The following is a 12,782-nucleotide window of genomic DNA, read 5'->3' as shown; positions in this document are numbered from 1 at the left end:
ACGTCTAGCTAATGAAAAATCGCCATGCTTCGTCCTCTGCCCTGGGCCTGGCCTAGCCACAGTAGGTGATTTTGCTATGCTATTTCATGATTTTGTGTGATTTCTTTCTCCTTGGCTCAGAAATCTTCAAGATGGAACAGATTTCTGCTCCTACACCGGACCTGGACCTAAATTTTCTGTACCGGTACCCACCCCTATGTTGTACTGTACTTCTATTCTTGCTGTTATTCATGTCATCATCCTCATCATCAGATATATCTGGCAACTTGTATGTGCCGTAATTCCTATATCCTGTCCTCTTGGAAGCCAGACTTGAGGGGGATTCAATCCGGATGGCTGTTGCTTGGTCTGGTCCAACCGCAGTGGGTGATGTAGGTTCACTGTTTGATGAACTTGGAGCAACATTTGCCTGGCTTGGACCTGGGAAGACTAGAGAGAAATGTAATCTATTAGATTTATAATTGGGTTACGGAAAAAAATATAGGCTTGGCTGTGGAGTGGGCATTATACAAGTAACTAGAAAGGCAACATTTACGCGAAAATGCAGTGTTTTCCCATTAGCTAAATTTACTCGCACACAATATTTTACCAATAGACTTGCCCTATAGTACAAGTATTGTGTGCAAGTAAAAAAACGAGCACCAGGTCATCGACAATAAGCATCCGTTTCTTTCTGTGCGTTCTTTTGAAACAATGTAATATAACCATTCTAAAGGAATGTTTCAACTTCAAGGGTTAAGTATACGAACAAACAAAGGCAACTTTCTGCAAAAACATGACGCGAGCCGTGAGAGGGGGGTTGAAGCTTTATGGGGATTTTTGGCTTTGGGGCTATAATAAATCGGGTAATAATATTTCACTATGTGGGTAAGTGATGGCAAATGTTTGTGTAGTTGTTTGTTAACTGTGGCCATGCATAACTTTGAAAAACATTAGAATTTGGTTGGTTATATTGGTTTGCTGCTTTACCTGGAGAATATAAGGATACTTGAAAAGGAATCACGGTTTTACATCGGATTGTGCTTCAATGCTTCATATTCAACTTTTGATCTGCAAAACTAAAGCTGAAAACATGCTATATAGAAATGCAAAACATGATATATGTTCGTACCTTTATCAGATTCATCAGGATAGCCATCGCAATTTCAGTAATTTTCAGCCATAAATTATTTGATGTTTGAGGGTCTCTGAGTCCTAGAATGCCATAACACAAAATAGCCGTATTTTTTTTAATTATATGGCTGCTCATAGTTCCACATCGGAGATATTTCTCTGCAATGACTCTTAGTATGCTAGTTACAAATATTAGAAAAGCTTAATTGCATGTCAGCTTACATATGTGCCTTGATCTGGAGATTTCAATAATAATATTTAAATATCGATAGTTTCACAGACTTTGGTTGGAATAAGTTGAATACAATGTTACATTTATTCAGTAATTTTCAGTAAATGTCACCTTAGAAGGTTTAAGAGCATTAGACTTAAATATCATCAATAGTAGCATCAAGACATGGCATCTATCTCCAACTGAAAACAATTTAATCAAAAATATTTTCTTGATTAGATTATGGCCCAATCTTACCATTGTTAAATCTAACTGCAATATCTCATAAATATTCTCACAGAAGCATACGGTGACCTATAGCTTTCATCTGAAAGTGATGCACAAGACATGAGATGACCTCACAGAAGAACAAGCACCTATGTGTGACGTGATTATCATGCCTCACTACTACTACTTACCACCTGTCATTCTGCTCACATTTCCGCCCCGCCCCGTTTGTTTCGGGCCATTGTCTGTCTTGCAGCTCGCGGGTTTCTGTGACTATCATGCCTCACTACTACTACTTACCACCTGTCATTCTGCTCACATTTCCGCCCCGCCCCTTTTGTTTCGGGCCATTGTCTGTCTTGCAGCTCGCGGGTTTCTGTGACGCACGTAGTTCTCTCTCCGTTGACTTTGTCAGGCTGTATTGGGCAAGTGGCGGGATGTTTTGTTTAAACTTGCGCTCGATATCCGAGTAATCCACTGTGATGTTTGCCAGTTTGAAGTCCACTGTATCTACAGGTGGTTTGATCAAGTCGTTCAGTCTCGTCGTCAGATCCTTTGAGAAAGACGCTACTTCGTAGTCGCCTCCCTCCCGAGCTAGAGTATCTGCAAACTCACATGTGCTCTTGGCGCTAGCCAGACTGATCTGCACTTTCTCCATATCTGCTTCAATCTGTTTCTTCCTGGATGTTTCTTCTGTATCGATGCAAGCTAGAAGCCGCTCGCCTTCTTCCTTTACCAGGGCAATCATTGTTTGTACAGTTTGGTGGACGTTCTGACGAGCCAACGCTGTATTTATCTGAAGTTGTTCCTTCAAACGGCTCTGAACTTCTTGTGTCCGTTGGAAGAATTGCACTTGGGCCTGACAGTGAGGCGTGAGATCTAAGATTGTTTTTCTCTTCTCAGTGGCCACCTCTTCAATGCGCTTGAGGTCGTGTTGTGAGTCCCTGTGTTCAAACAAGGCACATTCGTTGCATATCGGTGTCCCACATGTCATGCAGTAGAGCTTAAGGATTTCTCCGGAGTGTTTGGAGCACGGAGGAGATTTCCTTGTCTTGAACACGCCGTCGTATTTGCCCGTCTTCAGTTCCTCAAACGTGAAGAGGGTGTGGCCCTTGGTAGCTCTCTGAAGACGATGTGCCGACTCACAGCTCTCACACAGAAACTCTGCACACTCCGAACACCTGGAGGTGGCTGGCTTCCCTTCGTCACACGTGGTACAGAGGAGGCCATCTTGCCGGTGGCGAACCTTCTTTTGCTCGGTCACGGCTTTCACCAGGCTAGCGAGGAAAAAGTTGTCCTTAAAACCCTCAACGCCATTTTGGGGCAGTGAGACTGGCTCACGACAAATAGGACACGGAAAGGTAACGCCGTCGTTCTTCTGGGCCCATTCCCGCAGACAGTGCGCACAAAAGGTGTGCAAGCAAGGAAGAATCTTCGGCTTCTTGAAGTTGTAGCAGCAGATCGTGCACTGAATGAAATCGTCGCCGACTTTCTCCGAGAAAGAAGCAGTCGCCATTGCTGTTTGCGATCTGACTTCCTGGTTTCGGTACGTCACAAGTGCGTTGACGTCAAGTCTCCATGGATTTAAAGACTTACATCTTACATGTGGCAAGGTAGCCTTTTGGTTAGAAAGTTTGTTGACTTACGTTAGAATTTAAAGGTTATGGGTACAAATCAATAGCCAGCCCCAATGCCTTTGGGAAAGACAATTTACACTAAAATCTGGTGACCATGAGTAACGTTACCTTGCTTCGGCTGGGGACATCCTCTCGGTCCGCGATGGAGTAAAACCACATCTCGAGCATGTTTAATGATCCCATCCACGCTTATTGTTGCTGGATAAACCCGACATGAAATCAACTAAATCGCAATATCAACTATTTTCATGATGTACCAAGCAACGAACAATTCATTGTATTTCCAACGTCGGATACCTAGGTCGTTAGATAATAACGAACATGATTCAACAACAATCTTGAATTTCTGTTGGTGACCTACAACTCATGTAAAAGTGTGAAGAACCGTTGCATAATAGCCCGGATCTACGACTGAATGGGCAAAATTGAATGTACGCAGCCATTTTCCCGCCATTTTTATATCTTATAACGCTGGCAGTGAAGTGTTACGTCATAGCGGTTGTGACGGACAGAAGTTAAATGAAAATTCTTGACAGTATACGTCCGTTTTCTCATGACATTTTGTATGCTCATGCAGGTTTATGTTTTATGCATTTACTAACAGAAAAAGGAAGGAACATCAGAGGATGTATAAAAGTACATAGCGACAGTTAATTGTGCCGTGTTTCTTCCGGCCGGTATTTTTACCCCCTCCCAACCACGCGCCCGTTCGCCGTGTAATTCCGCGGCGTGTTACAATTACAATATTGCGCTTTTAGCAGGACAAGAGTGGCAGAAAAGTTACACAGAAGAAATGGCAAGCGTAACCTATAACAGCAACATGTAACTGGAGAAAATGATGCGTTGACAATTTGTCAAATCAGTATGGCTAGAGAAATCGTCGTAAACGTACCGGTATTATGATAATAGATGTTACATGTAAATGAGAGTAATGCTTCACCAATCAAGTTGCTCTGTTGAAACGTCATGATGCGTCAGTACTTTTTTTCAATGAGACGGTAGGTGGCGCTTTTGACCAGCCCTGCTCTCAGAACAAGTGCAAGTTGTCCGGAGGACAGGTTGGGGACAATAACTTCGGTTGTCCTGTTTATGGACTTGTAATTACTCTTCATTCATAAAGAAGGCATCTAATAGGCGGTATTACTTTCTTATAAGGTAAAGTCTGTTTCCAAATCGGTGCTCTACAAAACAGAAAGGCCACCGGAGGGACAAGGAGCAAGTTCCAGAGGATACAGCAGACATGGCCAACACAACATGCACGTGACGTCCTGAAGACAACACGGTGAATTTCGTCTAAAAGTCATTGAAATTTCACTGTCTATACAAGGAAGTTAAACCAGAACATGGGTGAGTCACGTTTTGTTCATTCAAGGCGCACAAGCTTCGTTTTTGATTTTACTATTTGAAGGTCGTTCTCAGTATGATCATAGCGATTCCTTGCGTTTGAAGATTTGGGTGGCCATAGTAACGTTGCAATCTATGTCTATGAAGAATAATATTTGCAAAATGCAAGGAAGTTTATTTCCAAACCAAGGCTGAGTGATCAAGTCATTTCATTAAGAAATAAACTAACGTTAAGCCTAAGGATATCTGACAAGTGCCATACAGGTGGTTTTCTGATAACAAAGTTCAACCAAGTTCCAGGAGCTTCAATGAAAGTTGTTAATGACTATTTGACAACTGTTGTGAATTAAGATAGAAATCAAAAGATCCAACTAGCAAATATTCTTATAAATGATGTTTTGGCTGGGTCTGGCTGTGTGTACATGTCTGTTACTTCTCACAATTTTGCAAAGTTGCCAGGCAACTTTAGTGTGCTTACGTTTGTCTCAAGGGGCACCAAGATCATGTTTGGGTAAGGATATGAAGTCTTCTATCTCTGATCGCCTTTCGTTTTTCATCTTTCCCCCCATGACAGCCAAGGTGGACATAGACCAGTCCAAAGAGCTGCAGGGACTGCTGAATGTGTACGGAGTTGACCTTGAGAGAACCAGTGAGTATGACATCAAGGATGCAGAGTCATCACAGGGGTTTGCAGAGAAGGCAAGGTCGATTGCAGAAGAAAAGGTAATCCAAGGTTAAGGCTATAAAAGGCTTACTGGTAGTTATCTTATGCCAAGGAAATTATTAGATATAGTTTTTGTCTTGTCTCTATCTTTGGCATGTATTTATGTCTGTCACTATCTGTCTGTTCTTCCATTGTTGGGAGATCTGTGCACAGCAGTATTGATATAACGTTAGGTAGTGGAGGTTGTGAAGTCTTAGTAACCATCTCTTACTGAATTGTTTTATGGAGGACATCTATTATGACTATACCTACACAACATTGAAATAAATGACATAATTTAATATTTTAGAGCCTGTCTAGCTCTCAGTGTTTCTGGATTGCTACCAAGGACATTGAAAACGACCATTTCAACAGATCACTGACATAACATCTGATTCAACTCTCATAATTCCACTGGATGCCATATAACAATCACATCAATGTTTTCTATTTTGTTGATATTAACATCAAAGTAAAGCCTATATATATCTTTCCCCAGCTGTGCCCCAGGTATGAAGGTGTAGACAGCAGGAGAAGACAGAGGTTTGCAGAGGTGTTAAATCAGCTGAACCAGCCAATGGCAGACTGGGAAGAGTTAGGCACTGGAGATGGTAAGTCTGAAATCTTGCTGTTAGTTCAGTCCATACTGGTCTGTCATGCTGGACAGGACTTTGTGGAAATTATGGTGTCTGACCTCTTTTCAGAGGATGAACTGAACAATTCATACAAACCAATAAAATATACATGTAACATTGCATGCCAAAATTGGAACTTATAGATGGAATTCATCCTTAGTTTAGCTTAGGCTCTGCTTCACTCCAACAAGTGGTTTCCCACTTAATTTCTCAGAAACAGTCTAATGATATTGAAGTTCTGAATCCCTGTCTAAACTCTGTTGCTGTGCCATAACAAGGACCATGTGACTCAGAGCCAATCAAAACTCTTGCCTATGAATTATACAAATTTTGGCACGCCAGTCTGATTTATCTATTGAGCTATTCTAGTCTGCAAGGAAGCAAACAAAGGAGCAAACACAGCTAGAATAGGGAATAGAATATGATAGACTAGAAAAGGATAGAACAGAACACAGAATAGAATAGAATAGAATAGAATATACATTCAGCACATTGTACCTGTGTACATACATGCACTCTCTTGTAACCTGATACATAAACTTAACTGTGTACATCAGGTGATGGGGGAAGACTAGCACAGGAGTGGAGACATGGGAGACAGCCACTGGAGCTGAACAGCCAATCCCTGGCTGCCAAGAAAACCATGCCTTCTGTGTACGTGGGGAACTTACCGCTATCTGTCACCAAGGTGAGATATCTATTGATATCTTTTAATAGTTACATCATCTTCTTGATAGGGAAAAACACCTCTTTTGTGATAGAGAAAAATACCTCTACTGTTTCTTAGTTTCAACAGATGAATAATCTTTTATTTGATCCTATTTCCATCACATTGCACTGAGAAAGGAATGATAAAGGCTTCATGAATGGAAGAAAATGAGATTGTCAGTCTGCAAATGGCTGGGAAACAAAAAGGCAGTGTTAAAAATACAAGCAGTTAGACTTTATTCAACATACTGGCAGTTAACAACTCAGTTGCTGTCTTACAATTTTTGTTGCAGAAAGATCAAAGCAGGACAAAAGAGGTGAAGACATCAGTAAACAATCCATTTATGTTAGCTGCACCGTGACATTTCCAGGTAGTTGAGATAGAATGTACTTCATAGAGAGTACCTTGAATCAGTGGCGGCGGCACCGGGGGGGCATTTCGGGGGGGGCCCCCCCCCCCCCCCGAAAAATATGTTGGGGGGGCGTCGCCCCCCCAGAAAATCAAGCTGAAACCTTGTGTATTTTTTTGATGATGGAAATTTCATTAAATCAAGCTAGTCTAATGGGAAAATTTACGCCTGAAAACGCAAGAAATGACGTTTCAGAGAGTCCCGATTTCAAAATTTCGCCAGTGTTCCCTTGTGACGGCTCGCGTCTTTGCCCATGTCGGCGCAGGACAATATGTTGCGGGAGCGTTGCTCTTAAAAACCTTTTTAACTAATAGAAATTTTACTATCGTACTATACTTGGTTTACAAGCAGAATGTGGGCCTCAAATGCAGGAAATGACGTTTCAGGCGGTCAAGATTTCAAAATTTTGTCCGGACCTCCCTAGCGATGACTTGTACCTCCGGCGCTCACAACGACATGGTGAAAATTTGTTGAGGCGTGGGTCATTGCCCTCAAACATATCTTTCATTCACAAAAATGACATTAGATTTAGCATAGTCCCTCAGCAAAATTTGTCCCCCAAAATACAGAAAATGGCGTTTCAGAGGGTACAGATTTTGAAATTTTCCCAGACCAACCTTGCGACAGCTTGCACCTTCGACACTCGGAATCGTGAATATATTTTGGGGGCATCGCCCTCGCTAAAACCATGTGTCTTTCTAACAGAATTGTCATCAAATTTAGCTTAGTCTGGCAGCAAAATATGCGCGCCAAAACGTAGGAAATGGCGTTTTAGAGGGTCAAGATTTCAAATTTTCCCGGGGGAGCATGCCCCCGGACCCCCCTAGGATGGTCGCGCCTCCGGCGCTACATGTGCCGTACAATTCTGTCAGTAAAAGTTCGCCCCCCCAAACGAAATTTGGTGCCGCCGTCTCTGTGAATGTTGCACATTTGTTTAACATTAACTAGACAGATTATGACGTGTTGTTGTTCCCTGTGTAGAGAGAGCTGGCTGGACTGTTCTCATCTTGCGGAGAGGTACACGACATCTGGCTGGCCAATAGGAGACCAGATATGGAGCACACATATGCGTGAGCAGTGGAGAACTTTAGTGTATTTTTATATATCATTATATGTCATAATCAGTAGTGGGTCAAAGGTCATTGGAGGTCTGCATTGATCCCTAACACAGATGATCAATGTTAACTTAATTTTGGAAATGATCTGACTTTTCAGACAAAATCCATTACCTTTTGTCAGTGACACTAAAGAGAACTGGTTGGAGAGCAGTTTTTTAATTGCTAGTTAGCGTATCTGATTACCTGGATGTCTAACCTTCGTACGTAACTCAGATGTTCTTGTGCCCGCAGGTTTGTGCGTTTCTATGACCATGAGAGCTGTGTCCTGGCCTGTGAAACCATGAGGGGAACAGAGGTGAGGGGGAGAGCCCTGAGGGTGAACATCGCAGATGAGCCCATAAAGGATGGCAGTCAAAGTAAGATTATACAAAAATGGCAAACAAACTTATTGTTATCTGTCATCATTCCTCCAGGTCCCATGAATGAGATCACCACATAGTCATTTAAAAAAAAACTTTATTGACGTCTTAGGACAGGTGGTTGCTCCGGACTGCATGTTCTAATGTTGCTTGTGAATGGAGAGGGTAATGTTAGCACCAGATGGTTTCCCAACCAGGTTTGACTGTGTATCGATCAAATCTTGTTTTAGATACCTTGTGCTAGCCTTAAGTTAAGTGTGCATTTTTGCATAAGATGTGTGCTAGCCTTAAGTTAAGATGTGGGAATTTTTCTGAAACTGAATTGAAATTTAGGTCCAAAGATTCCTGCACTCTTAGGAACACATTCTGAAACAGTCACAAACCAGTTACTGTGCTAGTTAAACTGGTACAACCCCATCTGAAATATATTCCCTTCACTTCCTCAGAAGACTCCCTGGTGAGGCAGACCCCCGTGGGACGGTACTATCCGAAGACGGAGAACTCGTCGGAGAGGAAGCTGGTGTGGGCGCTGCGCCAGTCCTGTTCCACCTTCCACAGTCAGCATGTGTTGTACGCTAACCAGTTCTTCCTGCAGCTCCAGGACCCACAGTCAGGTAGGTAGGGGCGTTTCTACAAGACATGAGAGCCACGATGGTACTGTAAAGTCATTTATGTGCAGGTGGATTTACCATAGGAGTGGAAAGGGTTTTGTGAAGTCTTATCCTTCCCCTTGTATAGACTGACAGAGAGAGACAACCTTCCCCTACTATCTAACACTTAAACCAAATATTTTGGTGCCTAAAGGCTACTTCAGCAGTGAGAAGGTCATGGTCAAAACAACACTGTGTCACAAACACACATGTCTGTAGTGTCATGCGTGCATTGTCCAGTCCTGCCTCTAGAAGTAGAAGCTGTGAGTTTGATTCTGGCTGTGTCGGTCACCCGACATGCACGCTACCAGAAAGGGTTGCATTCCTTAGGATGGGGCTTTAAGCTATGGTCCTCAGTTTGTTGTGCTTGTCAAAAAGAGTTAGGGGAATGTACAATGAACCTGTAAATACTGTACATAGCATCTGTCTTCTCTGTCACGACAGTGGAAGACTAGCTTTTCGGTGAGCTAAACTGGATCGAGATCACTTTGAAATTCCTTTTTCCCCCTAGGAGCAGGGTTCTGTGCTAACAGACTGGTGGTAGACTTTGAGGAAGTTCTGTCATGGCTGGAGGATATCCCAGAAGACCTTGCTCCAGCAGTGGGAGACGAGGGACCTGCATACACACTACAGGATGGTCCAGGGGAACTGTGAGTCATTCTTACCTAGAACTATGTACTGTAGTACAGTAGAATAAAAGTCATTACGTCACACCTGGGCCGTGATAACGTTTGATCCGTACCAGGTGATCATTTTCCGTATCACACAGGCTTCCATCAACCTTCTGCCATTGAGAGATCTGACCCGCGGGAGGGCTGGTACCTTGGGTCATACAGAATACACTGTGTTTTATTCTATATTTAGAATCAACTACAGTAAGCAGTTATATTCTTTATAGATACAGGTGCTATAAGCTAGACAAATACGCCTGCCCAGAATGTGCCTACCTGTGTATATTCCAACTAGGAAGATGTTTTGCCCTGTAACACTTGTAGTCTACTAGATTTAGACAGTTGGATATTACCAAACAAAGCTGGTGGGTTATTGTAAAGAATAGCCATATGTACAATGTTTGACTAATGCAGATATGGATACTGGAAAGAGTACAGATGAACTGTATGTCAGGATACAAACTCCAAGTTGGTGGCTTCAGTGCTTTAACTGTTTGTAAACATGATATTTTCTCTCTATATAGTGACATTCTTCAAGTAAGCCATACTGAAATGTCAGGTAAAGCTCCCGTGGTTTGGATATTTGTGAGCATTTAAAGCATGCTCAAAATCAATAGCTTGAACACCATGAGAACTACACTGTATATTGCAATTGCACTGTAAACATCCTCTCTAACACTGATCCTATTCATTAGCCCTCAACAGCAGAGAGCAGCCCGCCATCGCAACTCATCATCTTCAGCCAGGTACAGAAATCAGCAGGACCCACTGTCTCCTCATCCTGACCAGAGGCTAACAAACTCACCTTGGATCTCTGCAACAGACAGCACTACACATCCAACTGTGTCATCTAGAGATGCCACACAAATATTGGGGAAAAGTGACTCAAAGATTGTCGGTTCTCCTATTGGCTATGACTTGGCACCTATGATGGCATCACAAGAATCCTCTAGCAGTAATGAAAACATTACAATCAACAGGAGTGATTTGGCAGAACCAAACAGTGACGAAAACAAAGAACTCACCATGCCCAAGCAATCATCGACAACTAAGATTACTGACGATGCCAAACTCATGTCTCCAGACTCTGGTACAACTTTATCATCTTTAAGTTTTAACAGTCCAGAAAATGGAAACACATACCTGAAGGAGCCAGTAGGATCAGGAGAACAGAGGGATCATTCATACACAGAGAGGATGATGGGTACAGGAGGGCTGTCACCGATGGCACTTCTGTCACCCCCCTCTGGACGACCCATCAAGAGGATGTCTCCAAGGTCAAGGTAAAAGGATACACTTCCTTGAGGTTTACTTAGATTAAAGCTTACTGTATTCAAGTTTCAATTTACTGTCTCGGGCTTAGACAGTTCTTCTTATTCTCCTCAAGTTTTTTTTATTGTTGTGTTTTATCTCATTTTGTTGCTCACTAGCGTGACCAATTACTGTAATTCCTGATTTTTTCAATGTACTGTACTGTTATGTTCACGGTTTTCACGGTGACGACTGTAGCGTGAACTTATCATTACTGATAACAAATTATTCACAGACTTTTTTATGTGCACTTGCTGTGACAGTGAACATTTAGTTCCGAGAACAAGATAAATTGTCTCAGACCGTGAAATTTTGGTACCGAGAAGACAAAGTGAATTACAGTAATCTGTAAATATATCTGAATATTGGACATACTTTCAATTTGCCTAGAGGGTAATTCTTCTGTCTTTTAGATCTCATGATAAGCAGTTATCATTATCCATTGAAAGAACAAAAGTTAATTTTAAAAGCAGTGGTTTGTAGTAGGGAAATCACTCTTTCAGTCATTGGAAGGCATTTCAGCACCATGTTGTTACATTGAGAGAAGAAAGCAAAAAAATCACCACAAAAAGTATTCCTTTTGTCTTTAACTATACCAATCTTATTCCTGTTATTTCTCACAACTGTATGCTACTATTTCCTGCTAGTTTAATCAATCATTTATTAAGTGTACTATTCTGTTTTATGTATTTTTCAGACGACACTACCGATCACCATGCTGTCTGTACCCTGTTCCTGGAGCTCCGTATCCCACAATGCTCAGCACCACAGTCCCAGCTGCCTTCCCATCATCCATGTTTGACCAACAGGATGGCCACCTGATAAACTGTCCTGTTGGGGAGCTGATCAAGCTTGACGAAGATCCGCCTAACCATGTCCAGCTGATAGAGTTAGACCAGAAGCAGTCTGATGTTAAGACTAGTGACCAAACACAGGAACTCGTGGCACTCTTTGAAGAAAATGGGGCTTCCATACAAGAACACAAGGATGAGATATCAAAACAAAGTACTAAATCTAACCTACAGTTGTTGGAAGAGTTACTAGGAGGGTGTGAGGTCAGTCCATCCAATGTCGATGATGTTGTTGAAGGGATTAAAGCAGAGGAAGGTATTACTAACAAGATTGATGTGGTAGAGAACAATTGATCTGTGTTCCCTTTAACGTTATGTTTTAGGTTGCTACATCCAAAAGATACATATCTGTCCAGTACGTTCCATGCTGCTATGCCTAGTAGACACAATATTTGCTGCAAGACGTATAGTGAGTGCTGCAACTAGAGTGGAATAACTCACTGATGATTAGAGAAAGTTGATGTTGAAGACCACCTTTCTAGAGCCTAGGGTACCAATTCATTTTCAAATGTATAACATTAAAGTTAACGTTTACTGCTCAGACCACAGACTTTTGTTAATTTTTATTACGCGTCAAGTCAAGTAGGTTAATTTGTTTTCGGAGCGTTCGTATGTCCTGTTTTCAAGTGTCAACACGAATGCCAGGATTTGGGATTCTCGTAATACTTGGTATGTGGGTAACATTTTAAATGATCTTATTAGTAGCCTACTAGTACCATCCTCTGCAGTAAATGCTGGCTCAATATTTATGATGGCTCAATTTTTTTTGCTTTTTTACATGTAGGAAAAGTTGAGCCAGCGGTAATTACGGAGGATGGTACCCATTCGGGGGT

At 42.0% G+C, this 12,782-nt stretch overlaps 4 protein-coding genes across 4 annotated transcripts; 3 read left to right on the top strand and 1 right to left on the bottom strand.

Annotated features, from left to right (window-relative positions):
* Positions 1-1,844: 1,844 nt before the first annotated feature.
* Positions 1,845-3,399, bottom strand: LOC118419376 (E3 ubiquitin-protein ligase TRIM56-like). The gene has a single exon (XM_035825740.1). The coding sequence runs from the start codon at positions 3,066-3,068 to the stop codon at positions 1,845-1,847; it is 1,224 nt and encodes a 407-aa protein (XP_035681633.1). The 5' UTR covers positions 3,069-3,399.
* Positions 3,400-4,184: 785 nt separating this feature from the next.
* Positions 4,185-6,941, top strand: LOC118419369. The gene is made up of 5 exons (XM_035825731.1): positions 4,185-4,536; positions 5,108-5,256; positions 5,736-5,847; positions 6,429-6,559; positions 6,873-6,941. The coding sequence occupies exons 1-5, from the start codon at positions 4,533-4,535 to the stop codon at positions 6,939-6,941; spliced, it is 465 nt and encodes a 154-aa protein (XP_035681624.1). The 5' UTR covers positions 4,185-4,532.
* A 1,012-nt stretch (positions 6,942-7,953) lies between these two features.
* Positions 7,954-9,770, top strand: LOC118419368. The gene is made up of 4 exons (XM_035825730.1): positions 7,954-8,059; positions 8,339-8,463; positions 8,913-9,080; positions 9,628-9,770. The coding sequence occupies exons 1-4, from the start codon at positions 8,043-8,045 to the stop codon at positions 9,768-9,770; spliced, it is 453 nt and encodes a 150-aa protein (XP_035681623.1). The 5' UTR covers positions 7,954-8,042.
* Positions 9,771-10,619: 849 nt separating this feature from the next.
* LOC118419810 lies at positions 10,620-12,488 on the top strand. Its single transcript, XM_035826406.1, has 2 exons — positions 10,620-11,070; positions 11,796-12,488. Exons 1-2 carry the CDS (start codon positions 10,715-10,717, stop codon positions 12,241-12,243), a joined length of 804 nt encoding a protein of 267 aa, XP_035682299.1. The 5' UTR covers positions 10,620-10,714; the 3' UTR covers positions 12,244-12,488.
* The last annotated feature ends 294 nt before the right edge of the window (positions 12,489-12,782 follow it).

This window comes from Branchiostoma floridae, chromosome 7 (genome assembly GCF_000003815.2).
Source record: "Branchiostoma floridae strain S238N-H82 chromosome 7, Bfl_VNyyK, whole genome shotgun sequence".
Lineage (NCBI taxonomy): Eukaryota > Metazoa > Chordata > Leptocardii > Amphioxiformes > Branchiostomatidae > Branchiostoma > Branchiostoma floridae.
Note: the sequence above shows the minus strand (reverse complement) of the source record. Positions and strands in the feature narration are given on the sequence as shown.

Excerpts from the sequence above, each read along its gene's own strand:
- LOC118419369 (XM_035825731.1), top strand. Across the intron at positions 5,848-6,428 it reads AGAGTTAGGCACTGGAGATG|GTGATGGGGGAAGACTAGCA; the intron begins GTAAGTCTGAAA and ends TGTGTACATCAG. Across the intron at positions 6,560-6,872 it reads TACCGCTATCTGTCACCAAG|AAAGATCAAAGCAGGACAAA; the intron begins GTGAGATATCTA and ends TTTTTGTTGCAG.
- LOC118419368 (XM_035825730.1), top strand. Across the intron at positions 8,464-8,912 it reads CATAAAGGATGGCAGTCAAA|AAGACTCCCTGGTGAGGCAG; the intron begins GTAAGATTATAC and ends TCACTTCCTCAG. Across the intron at positions 9,081-9,627 it reads GCTCCAGGACCCACAGTCAG|GAGCAGGGTTCTGTGCTAAC; the intron begins GTAGGTAGGGGC and ends TTTTCCCCCTAG.
- LOC118419376 (XM_035825740.1), bottom strand. The coding sequence starts at position 3,068 with ATGGCGACTGCTTCTTTCTCGGAGAAAGTCGGCGACGATTTCATTCAG.
- LOC118419810 (XM_035826406.1), top strand. The coding sequence starts at position 10,715 with ATGATGGCATCACAAGAATCCTCTAGCAGTAATGAAAACATTACAATC. Across the intron at positions 11,071-11,795 it reads AGGATGTCTCCAAGGTCAAG|ACGACACTACCGATCACCAT; the intron begins GTAAAAGGATAC and ends TGTATTTTTCAG.